This window comes from Oncorhynchus clarkii, unplaced genomic scaffold (genome assembly GCF_045791955.1).
Source record: "Oncorhynchus clarkii lewisi isolate Uvic-CL-2024 unplaced genomic scaffold, UVic_Ocla_1.0 unplaced_contig_10824_pilon_pilon, whole genome shotgun sequence".
Taxonomy (NCBI): Eukaryota; Metazoa; Chordata; class Actinopteri; order Salmoniformes; family Salmonidae; genus Oncorhynchus; species Oncorhynchus clarkii.
In genome coordinates, this window is record NW_027258587.1 from 1 (window position 1) to 22,500 (window position 22,500).

At 44.3% G+C, this 22,500-nt stretch overlaps 1 protein-coding gene across 1 annotated transcript in view; it reads left to right on the top strand.

The window, feature by feature from the left end:
• Positions 1 to 882: 882 nt before the first annotated feature.
• LOC139397419 (RNA-binding protein 10-like) overlaps positions 883 to 22,500 on the top strand; it is a 56,444-nt gene continuing 34,826 nt past the window's right edge. Inside the window, exons 1-7 of the mRNA XM_071144147.1 lie at positions 883 to 1,147; positions 4,033 to 4,119; positions 4,208 to 4,268; positions 4,375 to 4,563; positions 13,217 to 13,377; positions 13,841 to 13,938; positions 22,242 to 22,329. Of these exons, the coding sequence (XP_071000248.1) occupies positions 1,133 to 1,147; positions 4,033 to 4,119; positions 4,208 to 4,268; positions 4,375 to 4,563; positions 13,217 to 13,377; positions 13,841 to 13,938; positions 22,242 to 22,329 (699 nt within the window). The 5' untranslated portion in view covers positions 883 to 1,132. The remainder of the gene's footprint in view (positions 1,148 to 4,032; positions 4,120 to 4,207; positions 4,269 to 4,374; positions 4,564 to 13,216; positions 13,378 to 13,840; positions 13,939 to 22,241; positions 22,330 to 22,500) is intronic.

Below are 22,500 nucleotides of genomic sequence, written 5' to 3' on the forward strand. Positions count from 1 at the left end.
TTCCCCAGTGTAGCAGCTATAAACCTACCATTTATACCCCAGTATATCAGCTATAAACCTACCATTTATACCCCAGTGTATCAGCTATAAACCTACCATTTATACCCCAGTGTAGCTATAAACCTACCATTTATACCCCAGTATATCAGCTATAAACCTACCATTTATACCCCAGTATAGCAGCTATAAACCTACCATTTATATCCCAGTGCAGCTATAAACCTACCATTTATACCCCAGTGTATCAGCTGTAAACCTACCATTTATACCCCAGTATAGCAGCTATAAACCTACCATTTATACCCCAGTGTATCAGCTATAAACCTACCATTTATACCCCAGTGTAGCAGCTATAAACCTACCATTTATACCCCAGTGTATCAGCTATAAACCTACCATTTATACCCCAGTGTAGCAGCTATAAACCTACCATTTATATCCCAGTGTAGCTATAAACCTACCATTTATACCCCAGTATATCAGCTATAAACCTACCATTTATACCCCAGTGTAGCAGCTATAAACCTACCATTTATACCCCAGTATATCAGCTATAAACCTACCATTTATACCCCAGTGTATCATCTATAAACCTACCATTTATACCCCAGTGTATCAGCTATAAACCTACCATTTATACCCCAGTGTATCAGCTATAAACCTACCATTTATACCCCAGTGTAGCAGCTTTAAACTCCATTTGGGATAGAGCACTCTGTTCAGTGTATCTCCCCTGTAAGGGTCCATCTGGGATAGAGCACTCAGTACAGTGTATCTCCCCTGTAAGGGTCCATTTGGGATAGAGCACTCTAGTCAGTGTATCTCCCCTGTAAGGGTCCATTTGGGATAGAGCACTCTAGTCAGTGTATCTCCCCTGTAAGGGTCCATCTGGGATAGAGCACTCTGTTCAGTGTATCTCCCTTGTAAGGGTCCATCTGGGATAGAGCACTCTGTTCTCTTTGTCTCTCTGTCTCTTTATGAAGCACTAACCCCTCACTGCGTTGATGTTATGTTGTTGTTGTTGTTGTTGTTGTTGGGTTGCCATGGCGCTGGCTGGTTGGCGTGGTGACCAGGTCAGAGCCGTGGATTCGCCTTCGTGGAGTTTAATCACATACAGGAGGCCTGCCGCTGGATGGAGACCAATCAGGTCACTCTACACACACACACACACACAAATACACACATGATCCTGAACATGACACACACACACCTGTGTTTTCTGATGCCGATGTGTGTTGGTATAACTGTACTGACACACCATCGGACTCTCCCAGCCACTCTCACACACTCTCTCTGTCTCTCTCTCTCTCTCTCTTTACCTTTCTATCTCTCTCTCTCTATCTCTCTCTCTCTCTCTCTCTCTCTCTATCTCTCTCTCTTCTCTCTCTCTCTCTCTCTCTCTCTCTCTCTCTCTCTCTCTCTCTCTCTCTCTCTCTTTATCTTTCAACAGAGGACTTCAACCCACCCCTTTCTCTTCCTCCCTTCCTCCGTCCCCAAATCCCCACTTTCTGACACTCTTTTATCCAGGGAGTCCAGTGGTTAGGGGGTGGAGGTTGGGTGTTCGGGGTAAGGAGGGGTGGAGGTCTATTCCCTTTCTGTGGAATAGGTTCCTGTAACTGCATGACACCAGTGTTGTTAAACAAAACTTGTATCTGAATGACACCATTGTTGTTGAATGACACCGGTTTTCTTAAATGACACCATTGTTGAATGACACCATTGTTGTTGAATGACACCGGTGTTCTTAAATGACACCATTGTTGAATGACACCAGTGTTGTCGAATGACACCAGTGTTGTCGAATGACACCGGTGTTCTTAAATTACACCATTGTTGAATGACACCATTGTTGTTGAATGACACCATTGTTGTTGAATGACACCATTGTTCTTAAATGACACCATTGTTGTTGAATGACACCAGTGTTCTTAAATGACACCATTGTTGTTGAATGACACCATTGTTGTTAAATGAAACTTGTATCTAAATGACACCATTGTTGTTAAATGACACCATTGTTGTTAAATGACACCATTGTTGTTAAATGAAACATGCAGAGCCATAAAGTGGTATCACATGACCATGGGTGTCATTACAGTATCAAACGACCTCATCAAATGATGTAGGTGGGAGATATATTTTAACCACAGACCGTCCCACTTGTGCACGCCTCACCATTGCTGTGTTGTGCAATATACCGTATGAATATTGAATGGTGAATACTGTCTGTTTTCTACTGGTTGCGTTGCCAGGTTGGGGTGGGGGTCAGGTTGGCTAACACTGTGACCAGGGTTCCCCTTAAGGGGGGGGGTTGACAAAACACAACACTCTCTCTCTCCACACACACATAAACGGCTAACAGGGTGGCCAATCGAACACACACATACAGCTCTCCGTCCGTCCCAATTTCCCTTGAGCTGAAGGTTACATTTCTCTCTTGTCCTCAATTTTTCTTCTCTCCTCTCTTCTCCTCTTTCCTTCTCTTCTCTCCTCTCTTTCCCTCTTTTCTCTCTTCTCTATCCCTCTCTTCTCTCCTCTCCTCTCTTTCCCTCTCTTCTCTGCTCTTTCCTTCTCTTCTCTCTTCTCTATCCCTCTCTTCTCTCCTCTCCTCTCTTCTCTCTTTCCATCTCTTCTCTACTCTTTCCTTCTCTTCTCTCCTCCCTTTCCCTCTCTTCTCCTCTCTTTCCCTCTCTTCTCTCCTCTCTTTCCCTCTCTTCTCTCCTCTTTCCCTCATCTCTCCTCTCGTTCCCCCTCTTCTCTCCTCTCCCTCTCTTCTCTTCTCTCCTCTCCCTCTCTTCTCTCCTCTCTTTCCCTCTCTTCTCTTCTCTCCTCTCTTTCCCTCTCTTCTCTCCTCTCTTTCCCTCTCTTCTCTCATCTTTCCCTCTCTTCTCTCCTCTTTCCCTCATCTCTCCTCTCAATCCCCAGCTTCTCTCCTCTCTCTCCCTCTTCTCTCCTCTCTTCTCTCCTCTCTTTCCCCCTCTTCTCTCCGCTCCCTCTCTTCTATCCTCCCTTTCCTACTCTTCTCTCTTCTCTTTCCTTCTCTTCTCTCTTTTCTTCCCTCTCTTCTATCCTCTCCTCTCTCCTCTTTCCCTCTCTTCTCTCCTCTTTCCCTCATCTCTCCTCTCAATCCCCAGCTTCTCTCCTCTCTCTCCCTCTTCTCTCCTCTCTTCTCTCCTCTCTTTCCCCCTCTTCTCTCCGCTCCCTCTCTTCTATCCTCCCTTTCCCGCTCTTCTCTCTTCTCTTTCCTTCTCTTCTCTCTTCCCTTCCCTCTCTTCTATCCTCTCCTCTCTTCCCTTTCCTTTTCTTCTATCCTCTCCTCTCTTTCCCTCTCTTCTCTCCTCTTTCCCTCTTCTCTCCTCTCCCTCTCTTCTCTCCTCTCTTTCCCTCTCTTCTCCTCTCTTTCCCTCTCTCCTCTCCTCCCTTTCTCTCTCTTCTCTCCTCTCTTTCCCTTTCTTCTCTCCTCTCTTTCCCTCTTCTCTCCTCTCTTTCCCTCTCTTCTCTCCTCTCTTTCCCTCTTCTCTCCTCTCTTTCCCTCTCTTCTCTCCTCTCTTTCCCTCTCTTCTCCTCTCTTTCCTTCTCTTCTCCTCTCTTTCCTTCTCTTCTCTCCTCTTTCCCTCTTCTCTCCTCTCTTTCCCTCTCTTCTCTGCTCTCTTCTCTCCTCTCTTTCCCTCTCTTCTCTCCTCTCTTTCCCTCTCTTCTCTCCTCTCTTTCCCACTCTCTCTCAATTCAATTCAATGGGCTTTATTGGCATGGGAAACATCTCTCACTCATTCTGCCCTCTTGTGAGTGGGCTCCTCTCTCTCTAGAATGTGAACCACTTATCTATGATAATCATTCTTTGTTTCTCTCTCTCTCTCTTTGTCTCGTTCTCCCTCTCTGTCTCCCTCTCTCTTGGTCTTCTCTGTCTATCTTTCTCTTTGTCTCTCCTTTTCTCTCCCTCTCTCTCTCTCTCTGCCTGTCTCTTTCTCTCCCTCTCTCTCTCTCTCTGCCTGTCTCTCCTTCTCTCCCTCTCTTTCTCTCTCCCTCTTCCAGAGGGTTTTGTCTATCCTAGGCCAGAGGGTGTCTATGCACTACAGTGACCCTAAACCACGCGCCAACGAGGACTGGCTCTGTAACAAGGTACAACAGCTAACAACCTCACTGTGTGGCTTCTCATCTTGTTTTCAATTCTCACTGGTACTGATCGCCTCTGTTGCTGTTCTACCAGTGTGGGGTTCAGAACTTCAAGAGGAGAGAGAAGTGCTTTAAATGTGGTGTTCCTAAATCAGGTAAACGTGTGATACAGTGATACCTAAACCCTATGATAAACGTAGACAGATGTGTTTTGTGTTGTCCACTGGGATATCCGACTGTGATTTTTTTTTAAACCTTTAGAGGCAGAGCTGAAACTGCCCCAGCTGAGGGAGTTACCTCTGGGTGTGCATCAGAAGGACGGCTTATTGCCCCTCCCTGCCCTCTACCAGCCAGCTGCTACCACCTCTACTGCCGTCACCACTCCCAGGGCTGGGGGCAGGGCTGGGGCAGGAGGAGCTGACACACAGCAGGCTGAGGTGGCCAACGACAGTAAGTCTCTCTCTCAAGTCAATTTAAATTGAAGGGGCTTGGGAAACATATGTTTACATCGCCAAAGCAAGTGAAGTAGATAATAAACACAAGTGAAATAAACAATAAAAAATGAACACTAAACACTCACAAAAGTTTCAAAATAATAAAGACATTTCAAATGTCATTATGTATACAGTGGAAGTTGGAAGTTTACATACATTTAGGTTGGAGTCATTAAAACTAGTTTTTCAACCACTCCACAAATGTCTTGTTAACAAACTATAGTTTTTGGCAAGTTGGTTAGGACATCTACTTTGTGCATGACACAAGTCATTTTTCCAACAATTGTTTACAGAAAGATTATTTCACTTATAATTCACTGTGTCACAATTCCAGTGGGTCAGAAGTTTGCATACACTAAGTTGACTGTGCCTTTAAACAGCTTGGAAATTACAGAAAATGATGTCATGGCTTTAGAAGCTTCTGATAGGCTAATTGACATCATTTGAGTCAATTGGAGGTGTACCTGTGGATGTATTTCAAGGCCTACCTTCAAACTCAATGCCTCTTTGCTTGACATCACGGAAAAAGCAAAAGAAATCAGCCAAGACCTCCGAAAAGATTGTAGACCTCCACAAGTCTGGTTCATCCTTGGGAGCAATTTCCAAATGCCTGAAGGTACCACGTTCATCTGTACAAACAATAGTATGCACATATAAACACCATGGGACCACGCAGCCGTCATACCGCTCAGGAAGGAGACGCGTTCTGTCTCCTAGAGATGAACATACTTTGGTGTGAAAAGTGCAAATCAATCCCAGAACAACTGAAAAGGACCTTGTGAAGCTGCAGGAGGAAACAGGTACAAAAGTATCTATATCCACAGTGAAACAAGTCTTATATCGACCTAACTTGAAAGGCCACTCAGCAAGGAATAAGCCACTGCTCCAAAACCGCCATTAAAAAGCCAGACTACGGTTTGCAACTGCACATGGGGACAAAGATCATACTTTTTGGAGAAATGTCTTCTGGTCTGATGAAACAAAAATAGAACTGTTTGGCCTTAATAACCATCGTTATGTTTGGAGGAAAAAGGGAGAGAATTACAAGCCGAAGAACACCATCCCAACCTTGAAGCACGGGGGTGGCAGCATCATGTTGTGGGGGTGTTTTGCTGCAGGAGGGACTGGTGCACTTCACAAAATAGATGGCATCATGAGGACGGAATATTATGGATATATTGAAGCAACATGTCAAGACATCAGTCAGGAAGTTAAAGCTTGGTCGCAAATGGGTCTTCCAAATGGACAATGATCCCAAGCATACTTCCAAAGTTGTGTCAAAATAGCTTAAGGACAACAATGTCAAGGTATTGGAGTGGCCACCACAAAGCCCTGACCTCAATCCTATTGAACATTTGTGGGCAGAAGTGTAAAGTGTGTGTGAGCAAGGAGGCCTACACACCTGACTCAGTTACACCAGCTCTGTCAGGAGGAATGGGCCAAAATTCACCCAACTTATTGTGAGAAGCTTGTGGAAGGCTACCCAAAACGTTTGACCCAAGTTAAACAATTTAAAGGCAATGCTACCAAATACTAATTGAGTGTATGTTAACTTCTGACCCACTGGGAATGTGATGAAATAAATAATTATCTCTATTATTCTGACATTTTACATTCTTAAAATAAAGTGGTGATCCTAACTGACCTAAGACAGGGAATTTTTAATAGGATTAAATGTCAGGAATTGTGAAAAACTGAGTTTAAATGTATTTGGTTAAGGTGTATGTAAACTTCCGACTTCAACTGTATATATACAGTGTTGTAATGATGTGCAAATGGTTAAAGTACAAAAGGGAAAATAAATAAACATAAATATGGGTTGTATTTACAATACTGTTTGTTCTTCACTGGTTGACCTTTTCTTGTGGCAACAGGTCACAAATCTTGCTGCTGTGATGCACACTGTGGTATTTCACCCAGTAGATATGGGAGTTTATCAAAATTGGGTTTGTTTTCAAATTCTTTGTGGATCTGTGTAATCTGAGGGAAATCTGTGTCTCTAATATGGTCATACATTTGGCAGCAGGTTAGGAAGTGCAGCTCAGTTTCCACCTCATTTTGTGGGCAGTGAGCACATAGCCTGTCTTCTCTTGAGAGCCAGGTCTGCCTACGGCGGCCTTTCTCAATAGCAAGGCTATGCTCACTGAGTCTGTACATAGTCAAAGCTTTCCTTAAGTTTATGTCAGTCACTGGTCAGGTATTCTGCCACTGTGTACTCTCTGTTTAGGGGCAGATAGCGTTCTAATTTGCTCCTTTTTTTTGTGGATTATATCAAGTGGGTCGAATAGTTATAGTTTTGCTTTCTCATAATTTGGTTGGGTCTAATTGTGCTGCTGTCCTGGGGGTCTGTGGGGTCTGTTTGTGTTTATGTGTGTGAACAGAGCCCCAGGACCAGCTTGCTTAGTGGACTCTTCTCCAGGTTCATCTCTCTGTAGGTGATGACTCTTCTCCAGGTTCATCTCTCTGTAGGTGATGGCTCTTCTCCAGGTTCATCTCTCTGTAGGTGATGGCTCTTCTCCAGGTTCATCTCTCTGTAGGTGATGGCTCTTCTCCAGATTCATCTCTCTGTAGGTGATGGCTTTGTGGTGGAATGTGTGTGTATCGCTTTCCTTTTAGGTGGTTGTAGAATTGAACTGCTCTTTTCTGGATGTTGATAACTAGAGGGTATGTCCTAATTCTGCTCTGCATTGTTTGGGGTTCTACGTTGTACATAAAGTGTATTTTTCAGAATTCTGCAGAGTCTCAGTTGGGAGTTTACGTAAGTGGTCAGATGCTTAAGGACTGTTTTGCTAGCACAGACTGGATGTTTTGCTAGCACAGACTGGATGTTTTGCTAGCACAGACTGGATGTTATGCTAGCACAGACTGGATGTTTTGCTAGCACAGACTGGATGTTTTGCTAGCACAGACTGGATGTTTTGCTAGCACAGACTGGATGTTTTGCTAGCACAGACTGGATGTTTTGCTAGCACAGACTGGATGTTTTGCTAGCACAGACTGGATGTTTTGCTGTCACAGACTGGATGTTTTGCTAGCACAGGCTGGATGTTTTGCTAGCACAGACTGGATGTTATGCTAGCACAGACTGGATGTTTTGCTAGCACAGACTGGATGTTTTGCTAGCACAGACTGGAATATGTTCCGGGATTCCTCCAATGGCATTGAGGAGTACATCACATCTGTCATCGGCTTAATCACTAAGTGCATCGAGGGACGTTGTCCCAACAGTGACCGTACGTTCATATCCCAACCAGAAGCCATGGATTACAAGCAACATCCGCACCGAGCTGGAGGCTAGAGCTGCCGCTTTCAAGGAGCGGGACACTAACCCGGACGTTTATAAGAAATCCTGCTATGCCCTCATACAAACAATTAAACAGGCAAAGCATCAATACAGGACTAAGATTGAATCGTGCTCTGATGCTTGTCGGATGTGGCAGGGCAAACTATTATGGACTACAAAGGGAAACCCAACTGCGAGTTGCCCAGTGACGCGAGCCTACCAGACGAGCTAAATGCTTTTAATGCTCGCTTCGAGGCAAGCAACAATGAACCTTACATGAGAGCACCAGCTTTGATCACGCTCTCCATAGCCGATGTGAGCATGACCTTTAAACAGGTCAACATTCACAAAGCCACAGGGTCAGATGGATTACCAGGACGTGTACTCAGAGCATGCGCTGACCTGCTGGCAAGTGTCTTCACTGACATTTTCAACCTCTCCCTGACCGAGTCTGTAATAACTACATGTTTTAGGCAGTCCACTATAGTCCCTGTGCCCAAGGAAGCGAAGGTAACCTGCCTAAATGATTACCGCCCCATAGCACTCACATCAGTAGCCATGAAGTGCTTTGAAAGGCTGGTCATGGCTCACATCAACAGCATCCTCCCAGATACCCTAGACCCACTCCATTCGCATACCGCCCCAACAGATCCACAGATGACCCAAACGCACTCCACACTGCCCTTTCCCACCTGGACAAAAGGAACACCTATGTGAGAATGCTGTTCATTAACTACAGCTCAGCGTTCAACACCATAGTGCCCACAAAGCTCAACACTAAGCTAAGGACCCTGGGACTAAACACCTCCCTCTGCAACTGGATCCTGGACTTCCTGGCCGCCCCCAGGTGATCAGGGCAGGTAACAACACATCCGCCACGCTGACCCTCAACACGGAGGCCCCTTGGCGGTATGTGCTCAGCCCCCTCCTGTACTCTCTGTTCACACATGACTGCACGGCCAGGCACAAATCCAACGCCATCGTTATGTTTGCTGATGACACATCAGTGGTAGGCCTGATCACCGACAACGATGAGACAGCCTGTAGGGAGGAGGCCAGAGACCTGGCAGTGTGGTGCCAGGACAACAACCTCTCCCTCAATGTGATCAAGACAAAGGAGATGATTGTGGACTACAGGAAAAGGAGGGCCGAACAGAACCCCATTAACATCGACTGGACTGTAGTGGAGCAGGTTGAGAGCTTCAAGTTCCTTGGTGTCCACGTCACCAACAAACTATCATGGTCCAAACACACCAAGATAGTTGTGAAAAGGACACGACAACACCTTTTCCCCCTCAGGAAACTGAAAAGATTTGGCATGGGTCCTCAGATCCTCAAGAAGTTCTACAGCTGCGCCATCGAGAGCATCCTGACCGGTTGCATTAGCTGGTATGGCAACCACTCAGCATCTGACCGTAAGGCGCTACAGAGGGTAGTAAATACGGCCCAGTACATCACTGGGGCCAAGCTTCCTGACATCAAGGACCTCTATACCAGGCGGTGTAAGAGGAAAGCCCAAAAAATTGTCAAAGACTCCAGTCACCCAAGTTATAGACTGTTCTCTCTGTTCTAAATATTTTATTAGATGTTCTATGTATCTCTATTTATCTCTATTTTTCTGTTTTTCTCTGTCTCTCTCTATGACACCACCATTTTCTGGCTTTTGGTTTGTAGTGAAATATCTGTTTATGATTTGAAGATGTACCAAAATATTTTGTTATTGGTTGTACCTCATAAACTGTCATACCCAGTGCCTTCAGAAAGTCTTCACACCCCCTTGTCTTTTCCACATTTTGTTGTGTTACAGCCTGAATTTAAATTGAGATGTATTTTGTCACTGGCCTACACACAATACCCCATAATGTCAAAGTGGAATTATGTTTTAGATTGTAAAAAAAAAAAGTTTTATAAAAATTTAAAAAATTAAATATCTCGAGTCATATTCAACCCCTTTGTTATGGCAAGCCTACCTTAGCCTGAAGTTCAGGAGTAAAACTTTGCTTAACAAGTCACATAATAAGTTGCTTGGACTCATTGTGTGTAATAATAGTGTTTAACATGATTTTTAATTGACTACCTCATCTCTGTACCCCACACATACAATTATCTGTAAGGTCCGTCAGTCGAAGCAGTGAATTTCAAACACAAATTTAACCACAAAGACCAGGGAGGTTTTCCAATGCCTCGCTAAGAAGGGCACCTATTGGTAGATGGGTAAAAAAATATAAAGCAGACATTGAATATCCCTTTGAGCATGTTATTAATTACACTTTGGATGGTGTATCACCTCCAGTCACTACAAAGAAACAGGCGTCCTTCCTAACTCAGTTGCTGGAGAGGAAGGAAACTTTAAAACAGTTACAGAGTTTAATGGCTTTGATAGGAGAAAACTGAGGATGGATCAACAACATTGTAGTTACTCCACAATACTAATCTAAAGGACAGACTGAAAAGAAGGAAGTCTGTACAGAATACAAATATTCCAAAACATGCATCCTGTTTGCAACAAGGCACTAAAGTAATACTGCAAAACATGCATCCTGTTTGCAACAAGGCACTAAAGTAATACTGCAAAAAATGATGTAAAGCAATTAATTTTTTGTCCTGAATAAAAAGTTGTATGTTTGGGACAAACCCAATACAACACATCACCGAGTACCACTCTCCATATTTTAAAGTATAGTGGTGGCTGCATCATGTTATGTGTATGCTTGTAATCATTAAGGACTGGGGAGTTTTTCAGGATAAAAAAGAAAAGGAATAGAAAAGGAATGGAGCTAAGCCTAGAGGAAAACCTGGTTGTCTGTTTTCCACCAGACACTGGGAGATGAATTAACCTTTCAGCAGGACAATAACCTAAAACACAAGGCCAAATCTACATTGGAGTTGCTTCCAAGAAGACAGTAAATGTTCCTGAGTGGCCTAGTTACAGTTTTGACTTAAATCCATTTGAAAATCTATAGCATGACCTGAAAATGGTTGTCTTGCAATGATCAACAACCAATTTGAAAGAGCTTGAAGAATTTTAAAAGGAATAATGAACAAATACTGTACAATCCAGGTGTGGAAAGCTCTTAGGTACCTACCCAGAAAGACTCACAGCTATAATTGCTGCCAAAGGTGCTTCTACAAAGTATTGACTCAGGGGTGTGAATACCTATGTAAATGAGATATTTCTGTATTTCATTTTCAATAAATATGCTCAAATTTCTAAAAACATGTTTTCACTTTGTCATTATTGTGTGTGGGTGAGACTTTTATTTTTTTTATCAATAATTTAAAAAAAGTTATTAATATTTTTTTAATGGGAATTTAGGCTTTAAGTTTTTATGGCTGGGGGCAGTATTGAGTAGTTTGGATGAATAAGATGCCCAGAGTAAACTGCCTGCTACTCAGGCCCAGAAGCTAAGATATGCATAGTATATTTGGATAGAAAACACTCTGAAGTTTCTAAAACTGTTTGAATGATGTCTGTGAGTATAACAGAACTCATATGGCAGGCAAAAACCTGAGAAAAAATCCAACCAGGAAGTGGGAAATCTGAGGCTTGTAGTTTTTCAAGTCATTGCCTATCGAATATACAGTGTCTATGGGGTCATATTGCACTTCCTAAGGCTTCCACTAGATGTCAGCAGTCTCTAGAACCTTGTTTGATGTTTCTACTGTGAAGGAGGGGGGAATGAGAGCTGTTTGAGTCAGGGGTCTGGCAGAGTGCCACGAGCTCAGTCTCGCTCGCTCCTGTGAGAGTTAGTTGCATTCCACTGCATTTCTACAGACAAAGGAATTCTCCGATTGAAACATTATTGAAGATTTATTGTCACGATCGTCGTAAGAAGAGGACCAAAGCGCAGCGTGGTGTGAATGCATCATTTTAATGGATGACGAAAACACAAAGTAAAGTGAACAAAACAATAAATGAACAACGACCATGAAGCTATATACCGAATGTGCTGACACAAACACTACACATAGACAATCACCCACAATGACAAAACAGGCTACCTAAATATGGTTCCCAATCAGAGACAACGACTAACACCTGCCTCTGATTGAGAACCATATCAGGCCAAACACAGAAACAGACAAACTAGACACACAACATAGAATGCCCACCCAGCTCACTGTCCTGACCAACACTAAAACAAGGAAAACACACAAGAACTATGGTCAGAACGTGACATTTATGATAAAAACATCCTAAAGATTGATTATATACTTCGTTTGACATGTTTCTACGAACTGTAATATGACTTTTCGTCTGAACTTTCGCCTGGACTTGCCCGCGCCTCCTGAGTTTGGATTTGTGTACTAAACGCGCAAACAAAAGGAGGTATTTGGACATAAATTATGGACTTTATTGAACAAAACAAACATTTATTGTGGAACTGGGATTCCTGGGAGTGCATTCTGATGAAGATCATCAAAGGTAAGTAAATGCTATTTCTGATTTCTGTTGACTCCACAACATGGCGGGTACCTGTTTGGGTTGTTTTGGTCTCTGAGCGCCATACTCAGATTATTGCATGGTGTGCTTTTTCCATCAAGTTTTTTAAAAATCTGACACAGCGGTTGCATTCAGGAGAAGTTTATCTAAAGTTCCATGTATAACACTTGTATCTTTTATCAATGTTTATTATGAGTATTTCTGTAAATTGATGTGGCTCTCCGCAAAATCACCGGATGTTTTGGAGGCAAAACATTGCTGAACATAACGCGCCAATATAAACTAAGATTTTTGGATATAAATATGAACTTTATCGAACAAAACATACATGTATTGTGTAACATGAAGTCCTATGAGTGTCATATGATGAAGATCATCAAAGGTTAGTGATTCATTTTATCTCTTTCTGCTTTTTGTGTCTCCTCTCTTTGGCTGGAAAAATTGCTGTGTTTTTCTGTTGACTTGGTACTGACCTAACATAATCAGTTGGTGTGCTTTCGTCGTAAAGTGTTTTTGAAATCGGACACTGGTGGGATTAACAGTAAGTTGTTTGAATTTGGCGCCCTGCACTTTCACTGGCTGTTGTCAAGTTGATCCCGTTAACAGGATCTCAGCCGATCTCAGCCGTAAGAAGTTAACACAACCAAATGTGGAATAAATCTAGGAATATGAATACTGTCTGAAGGCACTGTACCTGTCTCTTTCATTTACCTTCTCTCCCTCCTCACTCTCAACCAATCAACCAATCTCTCCAGCTCTGATCCTGAGGAACCTGGGTCCCCATACTTCTCCAGACTCCGTCCTGTTTCCTTGCTCTGTCTCCTAATGTTCTCTCTACCTCCCTCCCTCCCCCATCCCGCCCTTCATCTCTCCTCTCTCCAGCTCTGATCCTGAGGAACCTGGGTCCTCATACCTCCCTGGAGTCCATCCTGTCCACTCTGGCTCCCTTCGCTACTCTGTCGCCTTCTAATGTTCGACTGATCAAAGATAAACAGACACAACTCAACCGGGGCTTCGCTTTCCTACAGCTGTCTACTATAGTGGTGAGGAGATACCAACAACTCTACTATAGTGGTGAGGAGATACCTACAGCTGTCTGCTATAGTGGTGAGGAGATACCTACAGCTGTCTACTATAGTGGTGAGGAGATACCAACAACTCTACTATAGTGGTGAGGAGATACCTACAGCTGTCTACTATAGTGGTGAGGAGATACCTACAGCTGTCTACTGTAGTGATGAGGAGATACCTACAGATGTCTACTGTAGTGATGAGGAGATACCTACAGATGTCTACTATAGTGGTGAGGAGATACCAACAACTCTACTATAGTGGTGGGGAGATTCCTACAGCTGTCTACTATAGTGGTGAGGAGATACATACAGCTGTCAACTATAGTGATGAGGAGATACCTACAGCTGTCTACTATAGTGGTGAGGAGATACCTACAGCTGTAGTGGTGAGGAGATACCTACAACTGTCTACTCAGAGCTGTGTGTTTTGCAGGAAGCATCTCAGCTTCTCCAGATCCTCCAGGCCTTACAGCCAGCTCTCTCTATAGATGGGAAGGCCATCGCCGTGGAGTTCGCCAAAGGATCCAAACGGTACACACACACGTCAGGTTCTTCCGTCCTCGTGACGGACCTAAAATTAATTTCCGTTCAACATCCTATTTCCTGTAACCCTAAGCTTAAAATAGCCTTTGTCCTCATTGTTCTCCACTGAGGAGAATTTTCCTTGTTTTATTGTCCTTGTGGGGAGATTTGGGAATTTTAGGATAGAATAACCAACAGATGCATTCAGAAAGTATTCATACACTTTGACACATCCCAGAAAGACACTGAAAACATGTTTTTATACATTTATTGAACATTAAATACAGAAATATCTCATTTACATACGTTGTCACACCCCTGAGTCAATACTTTTGTAGAAGCACCTTTGGCAACGATTACAGCTGTGAGTCTTTCTGGTTAAGTCGTAACATGCTGACCAAACCGGCGTCCTCTTGCAGCATCGTGCGCACGTTGGTTTTTGTCTATCGCCACCAGAGATGTTCAACGAGACGCAGGTTAAAATAAAATATACAAAAAACAACTTTGAACCAACTATATTCATTTGGGGTTAGTGTTACATTCCTCAGTAAGAAAACCCAAAAAATTCACTCAAACAGAAGGGTGAACTAACATAGAATCACTTACCGACAACCAGAGCGAAGCAGGTGGGGTTTTAGGAGCGGTTCTGAAAGACACTCATGGAAGTGTCCACTGAAAGTTGACGAGCAACAACAACTGGGACCTAAAAGACACCCAGCATAAACGCTGAACTAAATTGGCCCAAGAAGAGACAAAACAAAAGAAAAATCCACACCAAACATAAAGACCGGAAGCAATCCAAAAAAGGTGGAGCAAAATGAAAACAGGGAAATCGGTTAAAAGATTGTTCGTCTAGAAATCAAAATAGGGCGTGCCACCTGAAGGTGTTGACCCTCCACATCTATCAAAACAGCTGGAGCACTGGGGCCAGCCACTCTTAAATAGCACCCGGGCCAGCACAGGCGAAACACAGACTAACGAGGTGACACCGATCGGTGAGTCCCACGCGCTAACGAGCTATAAAGTCCAACCTCAAAACATAAACCGAAACCTGTATCATCTTCTGTTGGTGGTTTACTCACAGAAAACAACTCCCATTATACAACTTAATAAGCATAAATGCGTCCGTACTTAAAGGTTGTCGCCTTTTCCAATGGTGTTTACTGGCTGTAAAACTATTAAATATGCAGTACCATTCAAAAGTTTGGACACACCTACTCATTCAAGGGTTTTTCTTAGAGTTAATTTATAACCGGTTCAGGAATCTAGGCGTATGGCGCAAGTCACGACTTCACATGAGAGCCTTTTGAACGTATAATTTGTTTTCATCAAAAATGCCTTTTTTGGGCAGAAATACCTTCTTGAACATGTAAACTTTCATGTGCCTTAATATAAAACGTATATGTAATTTGTAAATACGAATAAAATTGTTAAATTACGAGCCTAGTTGGTTTAGCCACAGAAAAAGTGAGCAACCTTCCCGCTAGCCATGATTGGCTGAGATAATGAGTGGGCTGGACATGCCGAGAGATGAGTTTGGATTGGTCTGCAGGTGTGGCATATTGTGTCTATAAAATGAGCTGCTCGTTATGCCTAGATAATCCTTTCTACTGCAGTTTTTCTTCAAGATATAACGTTAATATAACGTCAGCCATGGAGAACTGCAAATATGCTGCTAATGCTCACAAAAACATTACTGCCCTGAATTTATCAGGCGCTATCGACAAAGGTCAGTGGGAAAAAGTTGTGGTGGTGGACTACTTTCTGGACGACGATGCTGTCTCTCTCACTCTGGAAAATAACACGTTTTTTTAAATCAGTGGAACGCAACAAGCCAAACAAACTGTACGAACTAAACGGAAACAACGCAGGATGTCTGATGAAAGGGGTTGCAGTCTGACGTGAAGCGTTCATCCACGTATACAGGTAAGAGTCTAGCTACAGATTCAGATATTATACGCTTCTTATGTTGTCAGAAAGTTGTTTTCGTTGCAAGTTAAAGCTTGCTGTTAGCTAGCTAACGTTAGCTGAGGTTAGGTGGCTGGCTAGCTAGCTAGCTAACATGAACTTGTGTGTGTGTGTGTAACGTTAGTGATGTTATCTCAGAATGCCATTTTCGCATTGCTAGTTATAGCTTAATGTTAGCTAGCTAACATTGAACTTATTGGTTAACTTTAGCTAGCTGTGACAATCGGTTTGTATTGCTAGTTAAAGCTTGCTGTTAGCTAGCCAGCTGACGTTAGATGGCTGGCTAGCTACAGTAGCTAACATTACCTGTATGAACTGTGTGTAGTGACGATATCTCAGAATGCCAATTCACATCTATTGTATAATAATGTTCCAATATTTGTATCTGGAATGTGTCTTTCAGCATCAGTAGAACACACCTGACTCTAATCCACCATTCATATAGTCATCAAAATGAGAGCAAGCTAGCAGGTAGCAGCGCAGTCATCAACAAGAGAGCAAGCTAGCAGGTAGCAACGCAGTCATCAACATGAGAGCAAGCTAGCAGGTAGCAGCGCAGTCATCAACATGAGAGCAAGCTAGCAGGTAGCAGCGCAGTCATCAACATGAGAGCAAGCTAGCAGGTAGCAGCGCAGTCATCAACATGAGAGCAAGCTAGCAGGTAGCAACGCAGTCATCAACAAGAGAGCAAGCTAGCAGGTAGCAACGCAGTCATCAACAAGAGAGCAAGCTAGCAGGTAGCAGCGAAGTCATCAACATGAGAGCAAGCTAGCAGGTAGCAGCGCAGTCATCAACATGAGAGCAAGCTAGCAGGTAGCAGCGCAGTCATCAACAAGAGAGCAAGCTAGCAGGTAGCAGTGCGGTCATCAACAAGAGAGCAAGCTAGCAGGTAGCAGCGCGGTCATCAACAAGAGAACAAGCTAGCAGGTAGCAGCGCGGTCATCAACAAGAGAGCAAGCTAGCAGGTAGCAGTGCGGTCATCAACAAGAGAGCAAGCTAGCAGGTAGCAGCGCAGTCATCAACATGAGAGCAAGCTAGCAGGTAGCAGCGCAGTCATCAACATGAGAGCAAGCTAGCAGGTAGCAGCGCGGTCATCAACAAGAGAACAAGCTAGCAGGTAGCAGCGCAGGCATCAACATGAGAGCAAGCTAGCAGGTAGCAGCGCAGTCATCAACAAGAGAGCAAGCTAGCAGGTAGCAGCGCGGTCATCAACAAGAGAGCAAGCTAGCAGGTAGCAGCGCAGTCATCAACATGAGAGCAAGCTAGCAGGTAGCAGCGCGGTCATCAACAAGAGAGCAAGCTAGCAGGTAGCAGCGCAGTCATCAACAAGAGAGCAAGCTAGCAGGTAGCAGTGCGGTCATCAACAAGAGAGCAAGCTAGCAGGTAGCAGCGCGGTCATCAACAAGAGAGCAAGCTAGCAGGTAGCAGCGCAGTCATCAACATGCACCATTTCTTCACGGAGTTGGGGAAAACACGTGTGGACCTGAACTGCTGCGGCCAAAACAAGAACAAGTTTGTGCTCTGGTATTATGCCTGGCGGACCATGCTCCTACACAGTCTGGACCTTCACTTCCTGATCACAAGCCACAACAAGTTTGCCTGGTGCTTCGGCCTCAACGTGCAGCGCTTCAGACCAGAGTGAACACTTTGTAAGAGATTGCTGGTGTTGTGAAGGACAGCACTGTGACAGGGGTCAACATCCCACAGCTGGTTGGACTGGAGAATGGTACGGTGCTGGTGGAAAGCTATGGCTGACAACAACACCTGACTCCGTACTTCAGGCTGCTGCCACAGATCAAGCAGTACCAGTACTTCAGGTAAAAAATCATTTTAATTGTATGAGGTTACTCTTATGTAAACCTGGGAGGTGAATTGATGTTGTGGAAGGTTGAAGTGTCTTCTGATTTGTTGTTGTTCCCTGTTTTACAGCTTCGATGCTCTGGAGCCTGGTATTGTCGCTAAGGAGCGTTCGGACTGTCGGGACATCCTTCCTCCCGGTCTGCCTGTACAAGCACCACCTGGACTGGACAAAGCGAGACAAACTATATTTTTGAGAAGATCAGGGATTTTGTGACGAGTCATCAGCACTATCTGCGATGAACGTGGTACCTCCAGGCGTTTGGAAATTGCTCCAAAGGATGAACCAGACCTTCAATTGACTTAAATGATGTCAATTAGCCTATCAGAAGCTTCTAAAGCCATGACATAATTTTCTGGAATGTTCCAAGCTTTTTTAAAGGCACAGTCAACTTAGTGTGTGTAAACTTCTGACCCACTGGAATTGTGATACGGTGAATTATAAGTGAAATAATCTGTCTGTAAACAATTGTTGGAAAATGTATTTGTGTCATGCACAAAGTAGATGTCCTAACTGAGTTGCCAAAACTATAGTTTGTTTACTAGAAATGTGTGGAGTGGTTGAAAAACGAGTTTTAATGACTCCAACCTAAGTTTATGTAAACTTCTGACTTCAACTGTCTACCCAAAACGTTTGACCCATGTTAAACTATTTAAAGGCAATGCTACCAAATACTAATTGAGTGTATGTAAACTTCTGACCCACTGGGAATGTGATGAAATAAATAATTGCTGAAATCTCTCTACTATTATTCCGACATTTCTCATTCTTAAAATAAACTGACCCAAGACAGGGAATTTTTACTAGGATTAAATGTCAGGAATTGTGAAAAACTGAGTTTAAATGTATTTGGCTAAGGTGTATGTAAAACTTCCGACTTCAACTGTACATTATCAAGTATTTCACACATATTATCCAGATACTGACTGTTAGCATTTGGTGGTCTATAGCAGCTTCCCTCAAGAATGGGCTTTAGGTGAGGTAGATGAACCTGTAGCCATATTACTTCAACAGTATTTAACATTATCCAGATACTGACTGTTAGCACTTGGTGGTCTATAGCAGCTTCCCACCAGAATGGTCTTTAGGTGAGGCAGATGAACCTGTAGCCATATTACTTCAACAGTATTTAACATGAGATCCTCTCAAATCTTCACAATAATGTGGTTCTGAATATAGACAGCAACACCTCCACCTTTGGCATTTCTGTCTTTTCTGTAGATGTTATAACCATGTATTGCTACCACTGTATCATCAAAGGTAATGCTAATGTGGGCTATTTTTTTTACACTTTTCTGGGATGCTTGATAGTTTTTATTGCTTTACTGGGAAGGTTAGCAGAAGTAGACATGCTCATGTTATTTTTGTTTGAGTTGATAGTGCAGGATGAGCTGCACACAGTGAACTTCTGACTTGGGCAAACGGCCTCTGTGCTAGCATTATAACTCATAGGCTATGTTCATAGGCAAATGATTACTGCATACAATAGCTGTAGGATCAACAGAGGCATTCAGGGCAGTTAGAGGGACATACATTTAGTTGCTTATATTGTGTCTGCCAACACCACTGGGATAATGTAGAATGTGCTGTAGCATTATGACAACTCAGTGGCACAATGGTAGGGATTAACTGAGCTAGGCTTAGGTCATTGATAAGTCATTGTCTCAACGCAGCCTTTGAAATGTGTGGACAGAGTCCAGGAGCCAAGATGATTCGGATGGACTCCATCATTCCTGTTTCCAGAAGGTGTCAAAGTTATCTATAAAAGTGATTCCAACAGAGCTACAGTAATCTTTTAGCCAGGTGTGTAATGCCAGTAGCCTGCTGAATCTTTCACACTCGTGGTACCGGACCTGAAATGATTGGCCACTTTTTGGAGTCTTTCAGTGCTAGAATCAGTTCTTTAAAAATTTATTTTCGGGAAGTTCTGAGCCAGCCCTCCTAATGTGGTTTGACCCCACATGGGCTACGACAGCGTCAGCTCCCGGCAGCTGTCGTAGAACGGTCGGAAGCAGCCTTGTAATGTCCTGTACTCGTGCTCCAGGATAGCACAGAGTTTTTTTCCACGGGAACCATGATGTTTCTTACCATAGAACTTCCGATGATTGCTGGTGCAATGAGGAGGTCCGGGTGTTCTTTCACCTCGAGTGGTTTCGCAAACCCCTCGAGGACCAAAGGGTGGTGGGGCCCGATGGACCCGAGGCAGCTGTAGTATTCATTGTGGATGATGAATGGGCCAGGGTCTTAGACAACCTCACGGTCTGATGTGGGGGGAAGATCTGAACCCGAGGTAGAAGCCACCGAGAGGGAAACAGAACAGAGGACGAAGGCACATGCATCTCCGGAACTGATCTGTTTCTAGTCTGTATCCGGTACAGGTTTAACATCTCCAAGGAGGCCCCCGTTGCCAGAAAATATTTGTCAAAGTAACCCACACTAACTTCATCAAACTCCTCCTCTGGACATTTCTTAGCATAACAAAAAGGGGATAGGGAAACATATTTACTCTGTTCCACAACCAGCTGCTTCCTAGGTATCGGAGTGTCAACTGTAGGAACCCTCTCTTCCTTCAGCGGTCCTACAAACTAACTCACCTTTGGGGTTTTCTATGGAGAGGTCAACTCTCCATTGAAGGAGGGTTAGCGAAATCAGAATCACCCATAAATGTCTCGAAAAGATCGAGAATGGTGGGATCGCTGACATCCTCCTCAACACTAGACTTGTTCCCGGCAACTTTCTTAGACATAGCACATGTAACGGCACACGCCGGGAACACTCTTGGGTACTTTTCTGATAACCCATCAGGTTCCTCTACTCTAGGTTCCTTACAAACGACAGGATTTGGCACGACCTTCCCTCCAGCCAAATCACCTCACTCCAATGACGACGGAATCAGAAATAAAATTAGACTTGAGTTCCACATTATACAAAATCACTTTCATGCAAACCATTTCCACGCCTTGTTCTAAAACACTGTAACCAGTTGCTGAAGTGTCAGACAAAGGCAAAACGCCCTCCAGAATGAAGGACTGGCCTGCCCCAGTGTCTCACAGTATCTTCACCTGCTACTTAACAGCATCTCCACTCTGCAGAGACACGAACCCGTCTGAAACAATGGGTTCATACACATCTGATCCAAAATCTTGTTTAGGAGATACACCAGTCCAAACCAGAGACTTAATGGGCTGTAGTGCTCCCAACCAGAGACTTAATGGGCTGTAGTGCTCCCAACCAGAGACTTAATGGGCTGTAGTGTTTCCCAGTCCCAACCAGAGACTTAATGGGCTGTAGTGTTCCCAGTCCCAACCAGAGACTTAATGGGCTGTAGTGTTTCCCAGTCCCAACCAGAGACTTAATGGACTGGAGTGTTCCCTACCAGAGACTTAATGGACTGGAGTGTTCCCAACCAGAGACTTAATGGACTGGAGTGTTCCCTACCAGAGACTTAATGGACTGGAGTGTTCCCTACCAGAGACTTAATGGACTGGAGTGTTCCCTACCAGAGACTTAATGGACTGGAGTGTTCCCAGTCCCAACCAGAGACTTAATGGACTGGAGTGTTCCCAGTCCCAACCAGAGACTTAATGGACTGGAGTGTTCCCAACCAGAGACTTAATGGACTGGAGTGTTCCCAACCAGAGACTTGGGAATGAAAGCCAGTGACAAAACATCTCAAATTAATAAATGTTTAGTTCAGGCTGTAAAACAACAACATGTGGACAAAGTCAAGGGGTGTGAATACTTTCTGAAGGCTCTGTATACACACACACACACACACACACACACACACACACACACACACACACACACACACACACACACACACACACACACACGAACGGACGGACGACCTTATGGTCTCCCAGAAACTGTTTTTTAGTCCCGGACTGACTTTAATCTATGGCCCATACTGTTACAGTTGAAATAGGTTTTGGGCTTGATTTTTTAAATGATTTCTTTCTCTCAACCCCACCCCCTCTCCCTCCCTCCCTCCATCCCTTTCCCTCTTCTCTCTCCCCCTCACTCTCTCCACCTCTCTCTCCCCCTCCCTCTCTCTCCCCCTCCCCCTCTCTCTCTCCCCCTCCCTGCCTCTGTCTCCCCCTCTCTCTCCCACTCCCTCTCTCTCCCCTCCCTCTCTCCCCTTCCCTCGCTCTCCCCCTCTCTCGCTCTACCCCACCCTCTCTCTCTCTCTCCCTTCCTCTCTCTCCCCCTCCTTCTCTCTCCCCCTCCCTCTCCCCCTCTCTCGCCCCCTTCCTCTTTCTCTCCCCCTCTCTCTCTCCCCCCCTCTCTCCCCCTCCCTCTCCCCCTTCATCTCTCTCCCCCTTCCTCTTTCTCTCCCCCTCTCCCTCTCTCCCCCTTCCCCTCTCTCTCCCCCTCTCTCTCCCCCTCCCCCTCCCTCCCCCTCTCCCTCCCCCTCTCTCTCCCCCCTCCCCCTCCCTCTCCCCCCTCTCTCTCCCCCTCTCTCCCCCTCCCTTCCTCTCCCCAGTGATGTGTTCCTGACAGATGGCAGTAGAGTGAGTGCTGCTACAGTCGCCAGTACAGCCATCGCTGCAGCACAGTGGGCCGTTACCCAGGTAACCAGTCTAATAATATATAGAATCCGTACTGTAACTGTGACCTCCACTCTGTGTCCTTACTGTAACTGTGACCTCCACTCTATATCCTTACTGTAACTGTGACCTCCACTCTGTGTCCTTACTGTAACTGTGACCTCCACTCTGTATCTGTACTGTAACTGTGACCTC